Below are 25941 nucleotides of genomic sequence, written 5' to 3' on the forward strand. Positions count from 1 at the left end.
ATGTAGATTGGTAAATACTGGCTCCTTCTCAGGCTCAGGTTGGCCACCCCTATAGGCAAAAGACAACAGACTGGCCTGTGTTATATGTGTGTTAAATTACTTACTACATGTGATTGAGCCACATCACCCTGCTTCCCTGAAAAGAGAGTGTGATGCAGGTCTGCGGGGATTAGATACACACACAAATCTGAGTTTTAAAATATAAAATTGCATAATTATTTAATTAGGGTTTGCCTTGATTTGTCTTCTCTATCCCCTTCCCACTGTCCCACAGAATTATATAACTCCTAAAACAAATCCTAAAAAACTTAATCTTAAATCTTAATCCTTTGGAGATAACAAACATATATTTGCATCCTTTTAAATGTTCAGTTACCTGGCAAACTGGAAAATGCCCATGTTTCAAGTAGGCAACCCTTCCAAGAGGCATAGTTTTTACTGGTGGTGCTTGTTAGCTTCATTCCTTCACATGGTAGATGGGCTGGCCCAAAACGGCATCTGAAGGCTAGGCCTGAGGTGAGCATAGTGAATAAAGTTGTTAGCCCATGTTCTGAATTTGGGCTATGTCTGTGCTACATATTCCTGCTGGCATAGCTGTGTCAGCTGGAGTGTGAAGAGGTGTCATCCCTGAGGAACAGAGCTGTGCTGGCAGAAGTCCCTCCTCTCAGGCAGAACAAGCTGGATGATTAGATTGTTCATTTTCAGATTTATCTAATTAAAAAACTCATTTAAAAATTAAATTAATAATAAAATTACATAATCTCTAGCTGGCTGGTCCAGGAACCTTGCTGCAGAATTGGAACCTAGTTTGTCATAGAATATATAAGGACCTTGCCTATACTCACACTGGAGTATATATGAATCTACTGGAATTCAATTCAACCATCCATTAACAATCCAATGGTATTTTTCTATCCAGAAAACGGGCAGCTGTAGCTAAAAGACAGGATCAAGCATTTAGATCATCATAAAGTGCATAATGAACCAATGCTGGAGAAAGAATGTATTCAGTTCATCAGGACCATCTAGGCCAGCTGTTTCCTGATTTTAACAAGAGCTGCACACACTTGGCATAAAATGGATTTAATTCAAATCAGATTTTTTTTCTGATCTTGACCTTGACATTGCTGTTTGTTTTCTTGCCAGTTTTTTAAATTAGCAAATCATTTTGTTTCCATTTCCTCTTCATGCATATGTTATAATTTATATCTGCAGAACAGAAAAAACACTAGCTTTACAACCACCTTCATTTATGAAAACATCTTTGGGAAACAAAGGGTTATTCATTATGGGGTGAGGTGCAAGTAACTCATCTTGGCTTCAGTAAGAAGCCAGGGCTTACACATAAGCTTGCAGAAGTGGATTCAGTACACCCATCACGTTAGTAAATGAGAATTTCCTATAGCAAACAAGGATTGCCTGGGAGAATGAAGTGTTCACTGTCTTTCCCAGTGTCTGGATGAGATTAGGGCATGGATGAGCGCAAGGTGAATGAGACTTAATGTAGATTAAAATTAAGGGGATTGTGGTAGGCTGGAATACTTGACAGACCTATCAGCCTCTTGACCATGGTTCCCAGTTTCAAGATCTGATTAGATTTCCGGCTGCTTTTAAAAGATCTGATAGCAAGGGTAACCAAGACTGCCTTCCACCAGCACCTGACTGCAATGCACAACCTGCTCTGGAAGTGATATGGCAGCTCACTTGAGAGGATTGTCTTGCTGTCAACACACAGCCCCAGTGCTCCATGAAGTACACTATCTATGAGTTTCCAGTTGGAGTTTCAGGTGTTGATACTGACTTGTAAAGCCCTAATGGCATAGCACTTTCCTACCTCTCTTCCCCTGTGATTGTCACAGCTGCAGTGGGCAGACCCTCCAGCTGCAGCTCCCTTAGAATAAGAAAAGAAGGAACTGTCAGCAGAGTTGTCTGTCTTGCATTCATCACTCGGCCATTGCTGCCATTAGTCCAACACTACCAGAATTTGTTGTTTTGGACGGCCCTTTGAAAGGGCTGAGAGGGCAAAGGATGTGGGTGTTGCTTTGTTAAAAAAGATCAGAGAAGTGGAATAATTTTGATTCACTAATGTCTGGTTGCTGATGGGCTGCTGGATGTTGTGTTGGATTGGGGGCTGGTTTTGTGCAAGGATTGTGAATTGTATTTTTACTTGGTGGTATTGGACAGCTTGGGACAGGAGGGGAAGTTTTTGTTTTTAAACAAACACAGCATTAACAGAAAAATGAAAATGAATCACAGTATAAAGTCTTATATTCTCTAGAGCTGATTCAGAAATAAGTGCTAGGTCTTCTTCCTTGTGAACAAAAAGATTATCTGCGGCTGGCTGTTCTTTCCCACAGCAGCCAGTTACATAGCATACATTTTAAATCTGTGAGATAAGGTAACAGTTCCACATTTTCTTGTGACAGTGCTGCCTTGATTTTACTTTGTAAATCACCATATACATTTGACCTTATATAAAGGTTTTCCATAACATTCATTCCAGCATTTGAAAGGAGTATTTTAAAATTCATGATGACTAGGTTCTAGGTGATGTTCACATACACACCTCCTTCCACTTAACTGGTGTCCTCTTCTAGATATAACAGAAGAAACCATTCAGCAGACTAGTGTGTGCTGGACCAGTTAGTGTACCGGATTTAACAGCCAGATGATAGCAGTACATTACTGCCAAAGCGTAAAAAGTTAGTAACATGCCATGTCGTAAGACTGGGCTACAAAAAACAATGTAGCCCTTTTTAAAAGGTGTAACTATTTAAGGCTCCAGTATAATTTATAGACATCTAAAAAGAAGCAAAACACCCAGACCCATAGGATGTGGGAAGTAATTTTATTTAGACAAAGGGCTCAAGTTATCATTCGACCTGCCCAATGATTTTATTTCAAGCAATTTCTCTACTGAACAAGGCTGATCATTTACAAATAAGAAATCAATGCACATGGCTGGTTACTGGCAGCTGGGCCAGACTTGGCTGGCTATAGGCACGACTCTTCACTGCAGTTGACTCAGGCTGTTACCTGGCTTTTAGCCCAATTCTTTCCCCCCCACACACACACACAACTGGGATTATATGAGCTTTGAATTTCATTACTAGTGAGTTGGCACTGGACCAGCCTTCCTGTTCACGTTCATTTCACTTTTACAAACATTTGCATACTTTATGTAATGGCAGCTGAGCTGACCATATTAATTTTTAAAGAGTAGTTGGTTTTTACACTACACATTGGTGTGAGACTGCTTGGGAAACAACGAAGAGGTAGGACATTGCATCCAAAGCTTTGAATAAAGTCTGACTCTTAAAAGAGATGAAAACACTAGCAGATAGCTAAATGGATATGCATACTACAACACTATACAGCATCACATTCCCCCACACAACACAAGGATGTGGGCACACACATCTCTTATTTCCATTGTTTGCATGGCCCCAGCACCTGTTATCAGAGGCCACTTTCAGGTTTCCAGTACTGGGCCTGTAAACCAGCACCATCTTGAGCCCACTCGTGGTGAAAGCTCTCACCCTTATCCTCACAGATGTTGTGTAGTGTGCAGCACGCCCTGATAAGATGAATGGCGTTGAGCACAGTGGTATCCAAATGACTTTGCAGGCCTCACCATCTTGCTTTGCTGGTCAAATGTACATTTCACTGCCATCTGCAGCTGCTCAGTGTATAGTTAACCCTTCTTCTGCCAGGTGCTCTTCCATCAGGGTATGGGCATGCTCTCAGTGCATCCCACATTGGTACTCATGAATGAACACAGCCATCAAGTAGTATCCTTTACAATTGTCATTCATGTGCATTGTGTGGTGGGCAGACTATGGGCCTAATTGTGCCATGAGAGTCCCAGGATGTTTTGGGAGCCCCATTCTCTCAAAGCCACCTATTATTTTAGGTATATTAGCTATGTCCACCATCTGTGGGTAAATCACAGCAAACTGCCTCAAACTTCCATCCTCACAGCACCAATAGTTGATTTGTCAACAGGAAACTAGTTAGACACTGATCTGTAACAGGCTGGGGCAGCCAGCTTCCAGATGGCAATAGCAACCTGCATCTACATGTCCTGGCATTGGAGGGTCAGGCAAGTTCCTCACACAGCTTCAAGAAGGTGGTCTTCCTCATGTGGAAATTCTGGAGTGGCTGCTGGTCATCGCAGGTGTGCATTATCATGTGGCATTACTCCTCCTCCTACTTCCTGCACCAGAACCACCAGTCCACACAGGGGGAATTCACAGCTATTGCAATCTGTATTAGCTGTCTCCACTCTAACATGTTAGCATACAATCTGCACGATCTCCTCACAAGACTGCCAACATATTCTGAGAGCTACAAGCCACTGCCCCAACCATTTCTTTCCCTCAGTAACAATTCAGCCAAAAGCAGGAACAGGTCATTGACCTATGCTGGATCCATGCCTTGGCACCAGCTGGAATGGACAGGTGAGGTGCGTACAGAACCAGAAGGGCTTTAGTTTACTGTGTTGGTGGACAAAGAATACTTCCACACAGGAGCTCGGGAAGCATATCATGAAACAATTCCTAGAGTAGCTCAAGTTACTGCAGCACTATAAACCATGGGATATGCCCACCCTCCACTCCCAAATCCAAGTGTCTAACCCAGGTTACTGTGGGTGCCTGTGTGGATGCAGCTACACAGCTATGGCTAAAGTGTGGCTCAGCAGTGTGGATGCTCGCAGCCGGGCTTGGCTTACTGAGGGGCCCAAATCCAGGTAAACTATGCACTGAAGACAAACTATATGCTGTATTTCCTACATTCCAAGGACACACATTCCCACACATGAAATGCAACAACAGATTTGTACACTTGAGAAAATATAGGGCATGATAAAGCCCCAAATAGCTTTGACACATCCTCAAAGGTTCTAGAACTTTACTGATTTAAACAATCTGCAAGAGGAAATGGAGCTGTTTCCTGCCCTCAGGGCTCACACCCCTTTGCCACACAAGCCTCTCTCTCAAGCTCCTGCCATCTAATTCTCCAGAATCTATTGACTGGTTGTAGAAAAACACTCAAATTTTTGAGGTTAAGAGCTGGTCTACATAGGGAAATTTATTGTCATCTATACCATTCTACTTATCCTCGTTTAAATTCCCCATGTGGACACTTATTCCAGAATAAAAGAGTGCATGTAGATAAGCCCTAAATGAGACAGAGACAAGTCTTCACAGAGCTTGGAACCATAGCTCTGAGATGTGGACTGCCCCATTTATCTTAGTGAGGCATTAACTCTGTGATGATAATTTAGATGCCAACCTTGCTAACTATTCAATTCCTCATACAAGAGAGGAAGGGAAGGATCACAGATCTGCACAATTTACCACAAGGTCTCATTCTGGTGCCCCAAGAATATAGCATTTGGGAGATACCACCGCTTATTTTTCCCCTTCCAAATCATGGAGACAAGCCCAAGAAGCCCAGGAGAGTCCAAAGACTACACAGGATCATATTTTGAACATATGTACAATTTTCTGTGAGCACTGGCTCATTTTGGTCATCTGGCTGGGAAGAACTTATTGTGGGGTCAGAAAGTGGAAGAGTACCATCACCTTCCCCCCCCCACCCCCACTGTGACCCCTGCCTGCACTCCATACTTATATAAAATCAGAAGCTCACAGAAGTGGAGCTGGAAAGGTTAGGGGATGTGGCCTTTCTGTAGCAAGACCGTGACTATGAAGAGGATCAAAGCTAAGTAGCTTCCATCACCAACAAGTGTTTCCTTTACTGCACACTGTATGAGAACTGCCTAGACAGTACACTTCTGCTGAAGCTCCTGACATTGCCACAGCTATTGCCTTCACAATTTCTTTGCAAAAGGAATATTTCAAAATCATTACCTGCCAATACATGCTCAGTGTAGCTCCAGCCCTATAAACTGGAACTTTGCATTAAACATGGCATCCTGCTGAAGCTAAGTCCCACTAACTAAAACACACAATAGGGTGAGCATTTTATCTTAGCAATCCATTAATAAAGATTACCACACAATTTGTAACATGAGCAATTAGGGTTACCAGATAGCAACTGTGAAAAAACGGAACAGGGGGTGGGGGATAATAGGCACATATATAAGAAAAAGTCCCAAAAAACCAGGACTGTCCCATTAAAAATGGGACATATGGTCACCCTATGAGCAATATATACCAGTGTTTCTCAAGTGTGGCCACCATTGCTGCACATAGCCACCAGGGGCTTTTCTTACAGCCACAGCCTCCTGGGTTGTGATTATGGGGGGCGGGGAGGGGAACAGGGCCCCTCCCTGGTGCTCTTGGATGCACGACCTTGGTGTTGGTTGCTGGGGCCGCTAGTAGAGATTGGGCCATGCCTCCCTCTGGAGACACCTGGGGCACAATGCTGAGGAGCAGGCAGCTGCTGAGTTCCCTACCATCCCAGGGTTCAGGATTTGGGCTTCAGCACTAGGGGGAGGGATAGCTCAGTGGTTTGAGCATTGGCCTGCTAAACCCAGGGTTGTGAGTTCAATCCTTGAGGGGACCACTTAGGGCTCTGGGGCAAAATCAGTACTTGGTCCTGCTAGTGAAGGCAGGGGGCTGGATTTGATGACCTTTTGGGGTCCCTTCCAGCTCTATGAGATAGGTATATCTCCATATAAGGTCACAAGCTCTGACCACAGGCTTCGGGCTTCCGACGGTGCAGCAGGGGGCCCCAGGCTCTTGCCGCGTGACTTTGGGCTCTGTTACTCCAGCCCCCACTGCCTCCGCTGTGAAAAGTGATACTTGTATGTCTGTTAATGTCATAAGTAACAAAGAGTCCTGTGGCACCTTAAAGACTAACAGATGTATTGGAGCATAAACTTTCGTAGGTGAATACCCACTTAGTCAGATGCATGTAATGGAAATTTCCAGAGGGAGGTATAAATATGCAGGCAAGAATCAGTCTGGAGATAACGAGGTTAGTTCAGTCAGGGAGGATGAGGCCCTCTTCTAGCAGTTGAAGTGTGAACACCAAGGGAGGAGAAACTGCTTTTATGGTTGGCTAGCTATTCAGAGTCTTTTTTTAATCCTGATTTGATGGTGTCAAATTTCCAAATGAACTGAAGCTCAGCAGTTTCTCTTTGAAGTCTGGTCCTGAAGTTTTTTTGCTGTAAGATGGCTACCTTTACATCGGCTATTGTGTGGCCAGGGAGGTTGAAGTGTTTTCCTCCAGCTATCTCCGTGACAGCACTGATTTCCTGAGAAAACTACAATGCATTGGGGATCTTCCAGAAAACACCATCCTAGCCACTATGGATGTGGAGGTTCTCTACACAAACATCCCACACACAGATGGAATACAAGCTGTCAGGAACAGTATCCCTGATCATGACACAGCACAACGTGTTGCTAAGCTCTGTGACTTTATCCTCATGCACAATTATTTCAAATTTGGTGACAATATATACCTCCAGACCAGTGGCACCGCCATGGGCACCCGCATGGCCCCACAATATGCCAACATTTTTATGGCTGACCTGGAACAACGCTTCCTCAGAGAACCCCCTATAGGCCATCATTAAGCAGCGGTTTAAATGCACTGAAGTTTATCTGCTCAACACAGGAGACTCAAAACAGCAGAGAACCAGTCCGAAGTGATCTTTGCTCAGTGTCTGCCAGGTTCCACTGTGTAATGCTGCGCTGCATTACCAAAAAGTGTTCAGAACTTGTTTATATGGCATCTTAAATTCAAATTAAAGGCAGCTGAGGCAGTTCAAGGAGCAGTTTCTTTGGGGTGTTTTCAGATCCAAACGCAGAGGGACTATAAATAATTAAAATAACTGATTTCTCTTAACAGAAGAGAGCAAAGTTCTAATGGCTAAATTTCATGTGTCAAAGATGGGGAGAAATGCTGCTGACATGTATGTAGGTAAGGAATATAAAGTGCATAGAATTGTTATGCAAAAAATTTAATAGTTTTTCAGGCAAAAATGTCCAAAATATACAAGGTCATAATTAATACAAAATACATAAAAACCACCACAATAGTATTGAAACAAATTGAGAAGCCTTTTTTTGCTGAACGGGACTGGTTTATACAAATACGGCAGATGTCACCACAGCTTGTTGTACAGTAGTTATGAAATTAGATTAATATCCTGATTCCCTGATGATCTCTTCATTCTGAACAAATGTTTAATGTTAAGCTGATGTTTAAATGATTGAAATAGACATCATGAAATTCAGTTACAGTTGCCTCCATCCTCAATTCTTAAATGTTAGGGAAGGGAGTGTCCGGGTACAGAAAGGAAAACAAAAAAGGCACACTGTGGCATGAGTTAAGGCCAGAGATGCCTGCCTTTAAACTTCCTGGCTTTTGTCAGGGTGTAACATAACATTCATATTATATTACTTTAAGATGTAGGCTTTGAGTTCATTTATCTTTTTTAAAAGTGAAAAAATAACAAAATGTTAGATACTCATCCAGTACAGCTGTAGGTTTTTGGTTTTCTTTTAAAAAACAGACTCCACCCATGAAACATTAATGTTTATGGGTCTAATTCCATGGTTCTTAGACAGTTTCCCCAGCTTCTTTTGGAGTTATGCACATTTTAAGAATGCAGGATCAGCCTCTACATTATTTTCTTATTAGTCTAGTTCACTTCTGAAGGACAAACTCTGGATGAAATAAATGCATACTAAGTAGATCAAAGCTATAGTTAAGCTGTGTCAGTGTGCTAATCATGAAAAAGGGTTTACACAACTAAAAAGCTGTAAAAATTTTGTTCTAAATGTCTGGTGCAAACAGTTCTGTTTAACCTTATGCTCTTTTAAATATCAATACTGCTTTTCAACAAAGGAATGAAATAAAGCTTAAGACTAAAAGAACTTTTACCAAAAACAAAATCCACTTTTGTAATAATTATTTTTAAAGTACTTTGTAGGCCAAAATCTTGTGCATCAAATTCCAGCACAAAGTGATTTTAAAGTTGTCCTGACGCATGTCATTTATACTGTAATTATTAACTTAACTTTATTGATAGTGGCACAACTTGTTCCGCTCTCCGTAGTTATATTCTAAGCCTAGCTCTGTTTGTGAATATGCAAGTACCCTTGGACCTATCATGAGACATGAAAATTATATCTTGGACTAAAACTTGAAAAAACTAGAAATGGAAGTTACAAAAAGATACTATTCCAGAAATACTGCTTAACATTTAGATGTGATTGTTCAGTTGATACAATTTTTTTCTTTCAATACAGCACCTACTAAAAACAAAAGATTGAAAAGCTATGGAAAAATTCATTAAGTTCCATATGTTTGGTTCCCTGAGAAGAATGTTTTATTTAGAAAGGTCTTTGGAATGCAATTTGCAGGATGAATAAATATTAACCTGTTGGATAGCTAAAGACCATCTCCTATTTATATGTAGGGGATCAGAATCTAAGTATATGATTTTTAAAAAAAAAATTAAAAGGTAAACCTTAACTCCAAGACAATGCCATTGTGAATGAGAGCAAAGAGTGACCAAAAATAAACTAGATATATTAACTCATCCTCTAGTGATTTAATGACAAACCAGGGATTACAATTATTCAACATCAAGAATCTTAAGAAGTCAACGTTTCTAGTGTTTTTGTCAGATGTAGTTGTATCTGGTTAAATATACATTAGCCTGCATTTTACATTTGAATTTTAACACATTAAACATCAGTTCCCTGAATGCATGCTAGCAGGTTGTGTGTGTGTGTGTATATACATACCATAACAGGCAAAATCCAAAATTCTTAGCTGAGATGATAAATTCCAGAAGAGCAGACTTAGAAGTAAATAATAAAACAAAGTGTACAGGAAAAGAATATATAAAATCTGCAACCACTTTATTTCCTTCCAGTTTGGAGTATATTAAAATAAAGGAAAGGGTAATAAGAGCTTCCCTTCAGCTCACACCTTGTAGACACATACCACTTAGCAGAAAAGAGAAAGCTTATGGTGTTTTTACAAGCACTTCTGAACTGCATGGGCTTATTTCCTTCTTCTTCTTCTTCTTAAGTTGTATCTTTCCCTCTCCATCCATTAATCTTTGATGAAAATTTTTCACCAGTACATTAACACCACAATGGGGGTGAGGGGGAGGGAACATTGAGGGAGTCAACAATTGGAAGGTTAAGTGGCAAGTGGGAGTATACACCACTTACAGCTGGGATCCCCACAACTTACCAAACAATTCATGGCTGCACTGTGTTCCATTTGCCATTATGATCAATGAAGGTAGATATTATGGAATTATCAATTTATGTTGTCTCAGTTAAGTACATGTGAACAAAGCAAGTATCTTTGTTACATGAACAGTAGCTACTTGAATACTTAGGGTTCTTCAGATTGATTTTTAAAACTAAATAAGCTATATTTGAATCCCACCTACTAGGCAAACAACATAGTTAATTAGTTCAATTTTTGCTACTTTAAAGACATAAAATATTGAAGTGGGTTGTAGAAGGGTGTGTAGAATACTTCTCCAACTGTTTTAATAAAGAGAGTCAAGTGGCATCTTCCAAAGTTACAAGTTTAACGTTCAACACTTTTGTCACATGAAAAAAAACCCATTAAAACTGTAAAATTACATTGTAAAATGATTTTCAAAACGCACGATGAACCAGTTAATTGTGTTATTTTAAATAGGATAGTCCTAACTTAACACATGCTACTCCAAGTCAGCAGTGAGTATATGTCTGAAAAAACAAACCTAGGTAATCCTTGCTCCCAATACAACATACGGTTAAGCCATTTAAAATTATCGTTTTCAGAAGAAACAACACAATACATTTTCCATGAAAAAATGAGATACTCTACAGCCAAGCAACCAACTCTTCCATCCCAACACTCGTGACCATAAACATTTATTACTGAAAGCACATCAGCCAGTAGAACCCAATCACTTACATATCAGGTTATTCACAAATGTATGTCTGTCTGCTAAGTCTACACTTTTGTTTGCTTGTTTTAAGACAAATGCAATTTTTTCCTTTTCTTATAAACAAGACTCAGGGCAATACGGGTCGATTTAGACCTGAATTGTAAACTATTTGATACCTCTCTTTCCTTCTTTCCACCTGCACCGATCTTTACACAGATAGTAAGTCAAAGGCCTAAAGGATTTGTTGATGTACAGAGTCTCATCTCATTTAACATTTATCCAAGCAAGTCTGCAAGCTCTCTCTCACACAAGGTGGAAGCGTTTTTAACAACCTTTCTTCTACAATTAGACAACTCCGTTTCAGAGACTGACATTCTTCTAGTTCAGCAGGAAGCGATTCAAGGTAGTTCCCAATCAGCTCTAGCTGAACAAGGTTCAACAGCTGGCCGACACGAGGAGACAAACTCGTCAGGCTGTTATATCCCAGAAGTAAACATTGCAGCTTTTTGCACTGAAATAATCCATCTGGCAGTATCTCAATCTACAAAGAGGAAGGAAGACATGCTAATTAGAGCTTGTTAACCTATACAAAAACTGCATATTTTTCATTACCCAATACACTTTTTACCCTCAAAATGTTTTTAAATTAAAAAAAGATAGATACAGCGTAAGGAAATGACAATTTTGTATGCTATAAAAGGGGTACAGTCAGGAAAAAGTCTACTTTCAATATTTGCATGAAAACAGTGCTGTGTATCTCTGGTTATGAATGTGGCTAGGTGAGAAAAGTTTAATTCTTCACAGAACATCAAGGAAATCTAAAAATCAAATTGCTAGTATGATCAGATTGTTTTTCCTACTTACGCTCCTTCTTAAGAATTATGCTTAATAAATGACATTCCTTTTGCATCTCCTAAGTACCCCACAATCCTTTTGACAACGCAGGCAGAACTGCATCCATGCAATACTGTGAGTACTCAGAGACCTGGTCTGCTATACAAACACTTTAATAATATTTGAACACAGCTGTGAACAGTCAAGTTATATCTTACACTGCTGAACCCAACTGAACAGTCATTACAGATTAGGCCAATTTACACAGAACATCTGTGTCAACTACCTGATCATTTAGACCCTACTTTGACCAGTTTTAAAAAAATCAGTTCCCCTCTCAGTTAACTGGGTTTCATGTCCCTGTTGTTTACAGTGCCATAAAGCTGGTGAGCTCTAGCAGGCCAGAGAGTCTTCAAAAAGAAACAGGATAGACAAAAGTCAGAATTTCTAATGCTTAAAGTAATTTAAGAGTTCTACTTACATGGTTTTTTGTCAGAGCAAAGTACTGCAGATTTGTCAAATAACTGATTTCTTCCGGAATAGACGTTAGCTTGTTATAGCTAAGATCCAAATAGTGTAGCTTTTTACAAAGAAATAGCTGCAGTGGAACATTTTTAATGTTATTGTAATTTAAGTACAGTTGTTCCAGGTTTGATAATGCACCGATCTGCGCAGGGACATATGAAATGGTGTTGTGCCACAATTTTAAGCAAGATAGGTTCTTGAGATGTTGAAAGCTCATTATTTCTTCCACTGTTCTGAGATTATTCTCTTTTAAATCTATTTCATGCAAATTGTTTAGGGTGAAAATAGAATGTGGAATGCGCTCTAAATCACAGGAGATCAACTCCAAGGTTCTCAGGTTTACCAATTTTTTCAAGTTGTTTAGTACGACCAGTTTATTTCCCTCATTATTGATAGATAAGTTTTGCAGTGAAGGCAATAGGTCTGTAACCACCTGAGGTATACGGGAAAGGCTGTTCTTTAAGTAAATTGTTCTCAGATTCTTTAGATCCTGAAAACCTTCATTGTATATAGAGTTGTGGTAATCTAGCAAAAAACATCCTGTTAAACACAATTCCTTGAGGTTTTTTAGATGAAAGACCCAAAGTGGAATCCTTCCGATTTCACTGGATTTTAGACGCAATGTTTTCAGATTCTCTTCTAGAAAGTTTAGTGCTGGGTAATCCACAGTTAATGATGAATGATAAATATTAATTTCTTTGAGATTGACTAGCTGAGTCACTATTGAAGGAAGCTTGGCTTCAGGAATGAGTTCCAAGCTTAGAACTTCTATTTCAGTCAGTTCAAAGACACTGTCTGGAAGACCATTTAGCATGAAAAGATGAAGTTCGATCTTGTCCTGGGAATTTCTTATTAGTTTACTTTTCAGTTTTTCCACTGACCATTTATTGTTAAGATTTATCTGTTTCAGTCTGTTTTCACTCAAATCAGACAGAAATATTGAGAATCGTTGTGAATAAAGTGGATCATACTGATCTGCTAAGTGAAGAATAAATGCGAAGTCATTCTTTACATCAGGGATATCACTGTAATTGCTTTTCTCTCTTAACTTTTCAAAAGAATATTGCTTAAGTGAACTTCTCAACATCCACCACAAACTGTACGTGCAGGTCAGGCCATAGAAGGTCACTAAAACAACATAAAATGAAGCTAATACTTTAAAAATTTCTGCGAGCGTATAAACACATTGGTACCTTTTGTAACCTGTAAAGGCTTGAACATCAATTACACAATCAATTTCAAGTGTAATAAAAGTTAAATAATAGGAGACATAAATCATTATTATTATAAATACAATTACTTTGATTATAATCTGTTTCATATACACTCTATATATGACATCCTTCTCTTCAACATGTACTCTGAATCTTTTCACTTTTTCAAATATAGCTTTAGCTTGTTCCCCTTCTTTTTTGTCTAGAACACTCGAAGAGTTCTCTCTTCCAGTTGTTTCTAAACCAGGCTGTGTATATGGCAGAGACTGCCTGTTTGCCTCTGTATCCGTTTGACTCCCAGGTGATGAAAGCAATATTTTGGATTTGGATAGTGGCAGACTCTTTACAGACTGCTCAGCAACTGTTTCTGAGAGGGCTCGTGTTGTCCATGGAGAATCAAAACACTTGTGAAGAATGGCTACAAAGTGCTCAAGCCTTGAACTTGTGCTAGGATAGTAGAGCCAAAAGTTACTGCAAGCTGCAAAAATGAAAGTGTGCAGAAGCACTAGGTATGGGAAAAATTTGGCAAACCAATGAAGCTGTCTCTCATAACACACTGCGTCAATGTAGGAATATTGCTGACGATGAAGATCATTCTGGATTCTCGAAGGGAGAATTATTTGTGTGGCAGAGCTAGAGGACACGTTAAGGTTGGTTTTAACCAAATCCCAAGGCACTGCACAACGACTGTCAAATTCTAGCTTACAAGGAAGACAACACAACACTCTAGTTTGAGTGAGCTGGAGAGCCCCAGCTAGTACAGCAACTAGCAGCATAATCATGGTGAGGTAATACCAGAAGACATCCCACCATGGTTTTAATATGTGGTAGGATGACTGAGCGTCTGCTAAATATCTGAGTTCAGTTAGCGTAATCATGACTTTCACCTGTAGGACAGCAGCAACTAGAGAAGAGAAAGAGAAAGATCCTTAGAACAAGTGCTCAAATCTATTTATTTAATATAATCGAACTATGCAATACAATTATTTTAAGTCCTGATTATTAGGCAGTTTACTCCTTTATAAACAAGCATAACAACACTGATCTAGTGGACTGAGCTTTGGACTATGGCCCAGCAATTCCCAAAATTGTAATCCTAGTACTTGCATAAAATTGAATAATGAATTGGTGGAAGTCATTTAGGGCCTGATTTAACCCCCAAAGTCAATGGGAAAACTACCTAAATTAGGCATGTTCTGAGTAGTTCCATTGATTCCTCCAATAGAACTTTACCAGTGAGACCAAAACCAAGAGTAGTCCCACTGAATTCAAAGTTAAGCATTGATTAAGTGCTTTGTTCAGTCATGGTCCTGTGATCTCAGTGTCACAGTTTTTCCATCTGTGAAATGGGGCTAAAACTTATGTGGCTCACAAAGGTATTGGAAGTATTTAGAGTAATATATGTAACATTCTATAAATACTAAGTAAATGTTTAGGAAAGGCTTCAATGCTGACAATCCGACCTCAAGAGAAGAACTCATTGAAGAGACCAAGTTTTGGTCCATTTCAGATAAAGTAAACATGTCTTACAATATGAACATTTAAACAAGAAGCGTTCAAACAGCATTATATGCATTAGAGATGAGACAGACCCTTTGGTCATTCCATTTTCTACTGCTCTGACACAGGAACAGCTACAAAAATGTGGAACTTAGCTAGGGAAATTCTTACTGAAAACACTAATAGCAGTTCACTTATTGTTTAGCATTTAAAGTTATACAGTAGTAAACATTATATTGCTCCTTTGGGGAAAGGCATTTGAATCACAGCATAAAGAGTTAAGACTACTCTTGGCCATTACTTACTCCTCGGGGAATTCCCTATCACTGCGCACATGCAGAATTCATCCCCCGCAGATTTTTTTTCTCCGCAGAATATATATTCTGCTGGAGAGGCGCTGCAGTTATACCTTTTACCCTCCAGGGGCTGCTTTGGTGCCAAAAGAGAGAACAGCCAGTCTTCGGAGCCAGGTGAGGAGGCATGGACGGTTAGAGCAGGGCAGGGCACATGGGACTGCTGGGGGTGGGGTCACAGACAGGGGGCTCAGAAGGGCTAGGGGGGTGGACAGACTGGGGCATGGGCTCAGGAGCTAGTGGGTGATGGCATTGAGCCAGAGGCTGAATGGGAGGGGGGCTACATGGGGGCAGATGTGCCTGACTGAATGGGAGAGACCAGGAGTCTGCCAGGGTCTGCATGGGGGAGACACCCAATAATCCTCCCTCTCCTCCCCCCTCCAACTCCCTGCAAAAAAGTCCCTGTTTCATATTTCTCCCACCCATACCAAACAACCCTCCAGGTTCACTCCTAGGCTTCTTCCCAGCAATTACTTCCCTCTCCCTCAGTTCCTCCATTACCCCTGACTCTGCCAAGTCTTTGCACTGTTTCTGAGGGGTGTGGGAAATATGTTTCTGTATTGTAATTTAAATGAATTATTACTCAAAGTTTGTCTTAATATATCTAGTAAGGAATATATTTGTCAAAATAACACTTCCTAAATTTTTTTGTCTGTATTGTTACAAATTTGCTGACAGGCATTTTGAAATAAATTACTAAAATAATTGAAACTGATATGATTAAATTGTGTTATTTTGACAAATTCATGCAGAATTTTGCAAAATTTTAAAACATTGTGTACAGAACTTTTAAATTTTCGGGTGTAGAATTCCCCCAGGAGTAATTACCTAGCCAGATTACTATGGCCAATTACTACAGAATAAGGAGAACATTTCAATCTTGATAAGATATCAGCAGTACTGCCTGATATAGACTTGCTGATATTAGATGGAATTCTGTTCAACTGAGGAAAACAGAACGCCCCAAATGGACTAGAAATGCAATACAACTTTGATGGCTGACACCCAGTAATTCACATAGGCCCCCCCCTCAACCCTTCTGTCTTTCCCCAGCAAAAATTTAGGAGCAGAGTTCTACAGACAAATGTATGCTTACCTACACTTAGTTTTATAAGATATGCTACAGAACAGAAAACTAGCATGGTTTGATATTATAATTAAGCACAGTTAAGTGAAGAGAAATACGGATCATGACACATTGTGTTTGCATTTTTTGCTTATTCCTAATTCACAAAATTCAATAGTCAGGGTGAGTGGCCCAATTAGTATGTATTAGAAAGGCTCTATTGTATTTTACGTGTTAATGATAGTAAATAGTTGAGTTTATTTTAATTCAGCAAGTGCAAATCCATATTTATTTATATACCATACATAAAATGTTCATACTTACTTTACTAGTTAAACAGAATAAGATACACAACAATCTTCAATCAGGAGGTCTACACCTTTTAAAATTCCTTGGACATGCCATCTTTGCATTTATCTTCATTCTGCATGGGAAAACATTGGGAGTACAGTTGAAGTATCAGACTATTTTGAATAGAGAGCAAGTAGGTCAGCCTTAATCAGAATTCTTACCTCATTGCTGATGTGACCTGTTTAAAGGGTATGCTTTACAAGCATTTTCTCTAATTCAGCATGTTCTCCATTTTGCAGCCATAACAACAATATACCCAGAAACAATCTGAAGGTCAAGTTTTCTGCACCATGCCAAACCCATACAAAAAACAAACAAAAAGGAAACCACATAAAAGAACTTATCCCTAACTAATACTGGGTGGCAATTCTATAGTTTCTTGCTAAATGAATATGTGGGAGGAACCTGCATGATTTCAAAAAACGCAAGGTATAATTTAGTCCATTTCAATATTTTTTCAGCATTGACATACAAGAGGTAATAGTTTCCATTACAAGAGTACAAATTCTACTATATGGGACAAGCTAGTAAAATATTGCCAAATACCATTAATACCCATACTCTGGATGCTACTAATCCAAAGTTACAAGATGCTAGAGCTGGGCAAACTGATTAGAAAGTATACCTTTGTCTGGTAATCTCTGGGGTGCCTCAACTCCAAAGAGTTTAAAATGGGGAGACAGAGGGCTAAGTTTCTAGGAACCTCTTAATGAAAAGCAATTGAAGGAGGGCTCAGATAGCTATTGTCCATCCCTAAAGACAGATAAAATGTCAGAGAATCAAAATGCTAGATGTTAGACTATAGATATTCAGTCCTGCCTGTAAAGGACTATACTTTAAGAACTGAGGTGTATTTTTATCACTTAGCTAGGTACAGGTGTATAAATTCAAAGAATCAACATTACAGTCTGCCGGTGATCTCCAGAGATATCTCCACACTGATTTATACCTGCCTCTGGAGATTTCCATTACTTGCATCTGAAGAAGTGAGGTTCTTACCCACGAAAGCTTATGCTCCCAATACTTCTGTTAGTCTTAAAGGTGCCACAGGACCCTCTGTTGCTTTTTACAGATTCAGACTAACACGGCTACCCCTCTGATACTTGATGAGGGTAGTGGGATATAATTGGTTAGAGAATTATGTTACAATATGTGAGGATTGGTTAGTTAAATTTCAGTAAAAATTGGTTAAGGTATAGCTGAGAATATTACTATATAAACTGGGGTCAAACAGAAAGTGGGGGAAAGGGGGAACAGGGACACAGGCAAGGCTCTGCAGTGTCAGAGCTGGGAAGGGGGACACTGGGTAAACACTCTGCAGGGTAGGGTTACCATACGTCTGGATTTTCCCGGACATGTCCGGCTTTTTGGGCTCCAAATCCCCGTCCGGGGGGAAATCCCAAAAAGCCGGACATGTCCGGGAAAATCGGGACATGCGGGCCGGCGGTGCCGGGGCCGGGGGCTCGGGGGCCGGCGGTGCAGGGCGGGCCGGGGGCTCGGGGGCCGGCGGTGCAGGGCGGGCCGGGGGTGCTCAGCTGGGGGCCTGGGTGCCGGCAGTGCTGGGCGGGCCGGGGGTGCTCGGCCGGGGGCCCGGGGCCCGGCAGTGCTGGGCGGGCTGACCCAGGCTGGAGACGCCGGGGCGGCCAGACTGGGCCGGGCCTCCTCCCCCCACACCCTCCTTATCTGCTTTAGGCTTCCCGCGAATCAAATATTCGCGGGAAGCAGGGGAGGGGGCGGAGACTTTGGGGAAGGGGCGGAGTTGGGGCGGAGCGTGGGCGGGGCTGGGGCCCCATGGAGTGTCCTCCTTTTGGAGGCTCAAAATATGGTAATCCTACTGCAGGGTCAGAGCTGGTAAGGGGGAAATGGGGTAAATGCTATGCGGCATCAGAGCTGGGAACAGAACACTGGGGAACAGTCTATCCGCATATAGAGATAAGCTCGACTGGTGTGAAGGGCTTCGGAATATGCTTGTTTGGAAACTAACCCCAATAAACATTGCATTATCTGCGCTTCGGACTTCAGGTCTTCTGCTTTCTGTCTCTGTGACAAGAACCAGGGGAGAGGGTGAAGGGAAAGCCCTGTAACACTAGAACTCCACCAGATTTGAACATCTAGACAAACAACCTCTTTGCCCTTCCTTGGTATATGCTTGCAGAGATCCATTCTTAAACAAGATGAAAGAATCAGGGATTGCTAACTTCAAAGGTCCATTTCAAAATGAATCCTGATACTTTCTAAAAACAAATTTTCTGTTGGTATAGTCCTCTCTCTTGCTTCTTAAAACAAAACACTTAAGTTCAAGACCATGAAAAATGGTACTGTAAATATCCAAATTAAGGCCTTGATCCTGCAAATGACTTCAGGTGCACCTAGCCCCACTGAAGCCAATGAGCCTCTGTGCAGGGGTCTACCTGCACCAAGTCTGCTGCAGAAAGAGGGCTGTTGAACTGCTGCATTCAATTCAAACCTAGAATAAAAAGGCAATTGTATCTTTCCTGCAAGTTTAAGTAATACAAAGGCATAGATCCCAATTAGCAGTGTTTAATCACATACTTAGGAGTGCAATGCCCAGTAATGGAGGCAACATAAGAAACTCAGAGGGCTGGTCAGAAGTTTCTGTTGGAATGATTTTCTGATTTTTTGTTTGTTTGTTCTTCTGAGGTACCTGATGGAAAATTGAGATTTTCCTACTAAAAACTTAAAAAAACAACAACTTCCCAGCTACCCCAAGGGAAGGCTTTGTCAATTCTACTTTCTGCCTGCAGGTAAAAAGTGAAATTGACAGAAGCCTTCCAGGAGGGCTTCTGAGCCTTCTGACTCTCTGGTGCCTCCCTCCCTCCCCTACTCCAAGCTCGAGGGCCAGACAGCTCTGCCCCTTATGTCTCCTCCCAACTCTGAGGCTGGAGAAGCCTCTCCACCTCCTGCTAGCTTTAGAACTGGGGAGGCTGAGCACCCCATCCCTCCAGTTTCAGGAGAGGTGGGGAGATTGAAAACATGGACTCTGCATCTCTGGCAGTTAGGCTGAAAGGCTCTCGTCGGTTAGACATTCTGCGTCCTACACTGCTGTAGTTTATCTGAACAAAGTTTGTTTTTTGTTTAACAGTAAAGTAAAACTGCAATTCACTTTCTATGTCCTATTTGCAGTTGGGAGAGCTTTTCTTCCTTCTAGACAGAGAAGTCTCATTGTCTAGTAGATTACTTGCAAGTATTTTAAATGGAGGGGCTGCTTTCATATGGATTTTAAATTAAGGTAGTTTTAAATACAGTATCTGCTTGTGTTGGCCGCTTTCAATCCCTTATTTACAACCCATTTAAGAATATCCAGCTCTTGCCAATAGGTCCCTATGGCTTTGATTCCATAAAGCATCCCTATTCAGGAAGGCTGTGTATGTGTTTTCCTGAACTAGGGCCTATGAGAGGACTTGCTAGAATTATAATATAGACACAGTTCTCTGTGTTTTATTCAGTTTATATGCAGCTCGTTTACTGCTTGCTTGCAGTTGCTAAAGCCTAATTCACAACTATCCTGGGTACCCACAGTCCCTGGCCTAAAATAGTCCATATGTTACTACTGCCTGCCACACATTAATAAGCCTTTGAAACTGATGAGGATCACCAACAGAAAGCTCTGAGTAAAATTAAGACTGTTTTAAAACAAAACAGAAAAAGTTGCCTTTGAACAGACTGCACATTAAAAAGATGTTTATTTACCTCTGCCTCACTGGACTCTCAGTTCAAATAGAAGAGAGAGACTGCTTGTACAAGACAAAGGGTTTTGCCAAGTAAATAAACCAATAAATTAGATACAAATGGTGTTTAGCAACTGTAATTGTGTCTGAATTCACTTATTCCATTTCCTCCTTTGGCTCAGAAATGGACTGCTTTTTATCATTTATTACAGGCTAAGAACAATCCAGATCTACTGTGGAGGTAAAACAAAAAATGAACTGGACACTAAAATGTAGAATATAATTTGGGCATACAGAATAATTGCAAGGAACACATGATATACTGTAGTTGTTACACCAAATTATGACAGATTCCTGACTAACAAATCAACTAGAAGTCTCTCATTATATTTACAAAAAATTCCTAAAAAATCCATACCATACTCTAAGAGGTGTTTCCAATCAGTCAATCTGCTACTATGAGTGGGTCATAAGTACCATGTTAGACCTCATCCTTTACACTTAAAGTGCGTCTATCCTGGCAGAATAATCCTCCTAACCCTTGTGCATTGTTGCTCAAGCTTATTCTTCTTGTGAAATGAATCACACTTCCAGATTGTTCATCATTCAGCTTTTTAACTCATCCATTTTAAAAGGTTGTAGCATCGCCCAGAAAAAAATTCCTAATTTAACACAGTCAAAACACACAGCCTACAATATTTCAGTGTTACATGAATATACCTACAGCATGCCTACGGGCAGTGCTTAATTTGTTATGAAAGAGGTGCCGGGGCTCAAGCAATTAGGTGCCGGGGTCAAGCAAGTTTTTTTTACTTTCATAACAGATGTTTCAAGCCCAGAGGTGCCAGGGCTACGAACTGCCAAGCCTAGAGACACAAATTAAACACTGCCTACAGGGGACTGTGCTATAAAGATTTAAGAAACAGCAAGAAGTGTAAAGTTGCTGTCGCATCCTGCACAAATGTGCACCACTTCCTGTTTACTCTCCCAATCTTTCTTAGACAGAGAGAGAGAGAAACCAGTTCGGAAACTGAGACAGAAAATATAAGCAAGTCTACATTACAGCAGCATCAGTATGGTATTTAATCTCTTAGAAAGATTTCTTCTTGTAGCTATATAGACCTGCTTCAGTCACCAGTGAAATACTACAGGTATGGCTATGTATTTTACAGGGCTCTCATTCTCAGGCCTCGTCTACATTATGAACTTGAACTATTACTGACAAGTAATTAGCAACAATTGCAGCTGAACTGAACTGAACTGATGTGCCTGGCTGAACTGCAAATGCAGAGAAACTTCATCTACCCCTTTTTCAAATGCTAGCAACAGTTCTATTTCATAGTGTAAGCAAGGCCTCCACTGAATACAGCAGCCCATAGAACTCAATGTAAAATAAAGCAATACAGTGATTATCCTTCATAATGTTTGATAAAGAGTTTGCATGTCCTTTAAAATCTGATGGTAGTCAAGACAGAAAATAGCAAACTCAAATCAATTCAAAGCAAAGACTGATGAAATATGTCCCAAGATATTTTTAATAAACTAAATATCGAGAAAGCATGACCTAGTGACAGTTTCTTAGAACAGTCCTATGAAGCAAAGACTACAATGAGTTTTTGTTTATACACTGATGGAAGTTTTCATACATACACACATACAAGTTCCCTTTGTCAGTTTGTAGTTCCCTGTAACACACACATCCAGAAGGTTGCTACGTTTTACTGTATATCCCAGACAGACCACATGTTTTCTCTAGTCTCTGAGCACAAGTACATTTTTCTATTAGAAAAATTCAAGTGTCATACTACTAAGTTTTTTAGTGTTTATACACCATCTGGACTCGTTAATGACTAAATTCTGAAACCTCTGGCAAACTATGCTTGTGCATTAAAATTAACTTATAGGCATTAATCCTATTTATAACTTCAGTGTTTAATTCTGTAATATTTAAGCAATTAAATGTAATATCCCACCAATTTGTACTATATTTAATGATAATTTTGCTTAAACCAATTTTATTAAAATACAGGATCCGTATTCCAGATCGGATCTGTAGTATGAATATGTTTGAGTGACTCATCAAATGAAATAATGTTTAAGTGTAGTGGGTTTGACAGTTCTAATTCCATCTCAGCAGCTTTTAACCCAATTCAAAGCCATAAAAGCTTTCCAAAGTGCTTTAATTTAACTGGAAATCTTTCCTAAAAGTGTGAAAAATTCATCCTTACAGTAATTCTGCTGATTTCACTGGAATTACATCACAGACTAAATTGGCCTGTCACCCTGACAGCAAAGCACTAATCTGTTTCCAGGTAAATAATTACTTCAGGTCTGAAAATCTTACAAGGGTGGTCAATGGAAACAAACAAAATACTAGTAATTAGTTACAATTTATAAAGCATATAAGTGGCTCTCAAACTTTTTTTTACTGGTGACCCTTTTCACATAGCAAGCCTCCGAGTGCGACCCCCCCCCTTATAAATTAAGAACACCTTTTTATATATTTAGCACCATTATAAATGCTGAAGGCAAAGCAGGGTTTGGGGTGGAGGGTGGCAGCTCGCAACCCCCCAGTTTGAGAACCCCTGCCCTACACAATATTACAAATCTAAAAAGTTTTGTTATACTACTTTGTCTTGTGGTCTCTAGATTTTGCTATCACTTGTCAAAGTTGCATAATTTATGCCACATTATATATAAGCTCCAGAAGCTGCATTTTTCTCCTCTCCCCAAGAATGCTGAACTGGGAGAAAAAGGTGTGGGTGTGTGAGAGGAAGATTCACTGAACAGGAGTTGCAGTTCTAGTTTTAAAGAGATATTGCTTTTTGTTGACAATTCATAACTAGCAGTCTTTAATGAGCCCTGTTACGTATTATTTGGCTCAAAGTACAATTACATTCATCAACCAAAGAAAACAAATTTATGTAGTCCACACCTTGTCGAGCATTTTAGTTGACCCTCTAATTCTGTAGGTTCTCTTTTCCAGAAGAGCACACGCATCAAGTCTTTTCAACCAGTGTCTTTCAGAAGGCCCCCTTCTGTTATTCCAGTGAGACAGGATGTACTTTCTGGCCCTGATAAGAGACACCAACAATTTTTACTTAAAATGTATCCAATACTGTTACTGCCAGGTCACTGATTAGGCAAGCTGTAGTTCCTGACCTCCAACACTAATTGCAGAAGCTTTGGAGGAAAAGCAATGCTCAAAAGCAAATAACGATTTCAAGCGAGAAGCTAAATTTAAACAAAGTTACATAAGGGATAATTTTTAGAAATCTGAGTTATAGGAACTATATTAGACACTAACAGTATTCCCATACTAAGGGGAAAAGTGTGAATCCACAAGGAAACAAATCACAAAAACCCTATTTTTATTCTTTTCACTCATCTTCATGTCACCTTTCATGCAGTCTCTGTTCCATCCTTCTCATTACAACCATGCACTCCACTGCCAAATCCAATCTTTAAAAACAAAGGACCTGGCACTGCAATCAGAACTCCATGGGCAGATCTCTGACTGTGTGTCAGGCTCCACCAAAGTCAACAGGCTGCTGCATAATCCAGGCAGATTCAATTGCACAACTGGCTCCTTAATTCTTTCAGGATTACACCCACCAGTATATTTATAAAAATTCTACATGACTTGAAGTTTGGCCTTTCAATGTTGCATCATATTTGTCTGAACTATTCCTTCTTTGTTTTCATGCAATTTAGATTGTAGGCTTTTTAGGGTAGATATTGTGTTTCTCTGTGTCTGTACAGCACCAAGCACAATCAGGACTCAGACAACAAAATTAAGACAAATCCTTTCCTAGCTCTTTCAGGAGGATGCTGTAAGTGAGAAATAGAACATACATGAGCATTTATCCTTTTGTATTCAATACAACCAATAAAAATGTTCCCCAAATTCTACAACATTGATAAATCTCTGCAGAAGGTCTTTGAGACCAGAATCACAATTGCCTTGCAGAAAATTCTTAACTAATACTAGTGTTTCAATAACCTATGAGAGTAAATCCCTTATTGAAACTACAGCATGCATATTCTTAAACACATACTGTTGCTGTAACTGTACTTGACAATTTTCCAGCACTGTTAGTGCTGGATAAAACTGGCATTAGTTCGCAACATCGTTGGAAAATGGTTTCAAACACTGATACAATCCATAGGCTTGAGCATTTTTAGTTTTAAGATGAAGGGTCTGTCTATTAATATATGGATGAGGTCTTAAAATCAGACCCAAGTGGGGAGTCACAATGACAACCTTAGCACTGTACTGTTTGATTTTCCATACAAAATATTATGCAAGAGAATACACACGACATCCTAAGCAGACTGGAACAAAATCATCTGCTTGTACCTTCCAATCTACTGCTTTTCTTTTTTAAATTTGAACTGAGCTAGATTAGGTTTATTTCAATGTATTTCCCCACCTATTGATGTGCTGCTGAAACGTTCTAAAAGAAGAGGCTGTACTCCTTGTTTGACCAAAAGTCAACTGATCACATATGACAGTGACTAAATTTCAGCAATGCATCAAGCTACAGAATATTCTCCCACGCTCAGTTAAGAACAGTCTGTGTTTGACTACAAAGGATTCAGTTTATCGTTGGTCAAGTAAGCAACCACTAATAAGATCAACTGTACCAAAACATCAGGACTGTAGAAGAGATGGAATAGATTACAAAACTTTGGGTCGAACTGTCATGAATTTACGTCAATGGAGATTTCTGCCTGATTACATCATCGGTCACTTTGGCCTTTAATCTTCAGCGGTGGGTGGGAGGGAAAACCTATTTGAGCTGTAATTTTTACAAAGCTCTGAACAAACTTCAGAAGTAGTGCAAATCACAAAAGAAAACTGTCTTACTGTAAGCTGTGACAAGATCATTTTTCTAACAGATCCTATTTATGATCCACAAGTGAAAACATCAGAGATTCTTTATGCAATTTCTCAGCATTCAAAAGCCATGTGATGCAGCGTCAAGTTCTAGGATGCTGTGTTGGTGTGGAACTACTCGGTCAATTCACTCCTGCAGCCAGTCCAACTGGGTGTCACTAGTTCCAACTCACGAGTATGAACTGTTGACAATCCCAATCACTGACGGCTGAGAAAGTTGCTAACATTTCAGGAAATGTGAATTTAAACCAAAATAAGTGTGTCTATGCAGAAACTGGTTTAACTGTGGCTTTTTGCAGTTTAGCTTGAACTGATTGGGAATCAGGTCCAGTTAAAATCAAAATAAGCAAGTCTATATAGAAGTTTCCACCAGTTTAACTAAATCAGTTTTAAAATATTTAAGTTAAACTAGTGCAACTTTCCCATGTAGAGAAAGCCCAAGACAATCATCAGCTAAGGGAGGGACAAGAGGCCTTGCCAGGAGAACAATCTGCAAAATAAATGGCAGCTAGAGGTTAATTTCATGCCCCTAAGTAGGAGTTCCTTCATTGGCTTCAGTGGGCATTGGATCACACCCTTCGTCATTGGTGATATCATCTGCCCCTTTATTCTTTAAATAAA

General features: G+C 40.0%; 1 protein-coding gene across 1 annotated transcript in view; it reads right to left on the reverse strand.

Moving 5' to 3' along the window:
- Positions 1-7923: 7923 nt before the first annotated feature.
- LRRC8B (leucine rich repeat containing 8 VRAC subunit B) overlaps positions 7924-25941 on the reverse strand; it is a 37578-nt gene continuing 19560 nt past the window's right edge. The window contains exons 3-6 of the mRNA XM_054037504.1: positions 23356-23494; positions 16705-16804; positions 12204-14365; positions 7924-11429 (exon numbers count right to left, since the gene is read on the reverse strand). Coding sequence (XP_053893479.1) covers positions 11157-11429; positions 12204-14339 — 2409 coding nt within the window. The 5' untranslated portion in view covers positions 14340-14365; positions 16705-16804; positions 23356-23494 and the 3' untranslated portion in view covers positions 7924-11156. The remainder of the gene's footprint in view (positions 11430-12203; positions 14366-16704; positions 16805-23355; positions 23495-25941) is intronic.

This window comes from Malaclemys terrapin, chromosome 8 (genome assembly GCF_027887155.1).
Source record: "Malaclemys terrapin pileata isolate rMalTer1 chromosome 8, rMalTer1.hap1, whole genome shotgun sequence".
NCBI classification, from domain to species: Eukaryota; Metazoa; Chordata; order Testudines; family Emydidae; genus Malaclemys; species Malaclemys terrapin.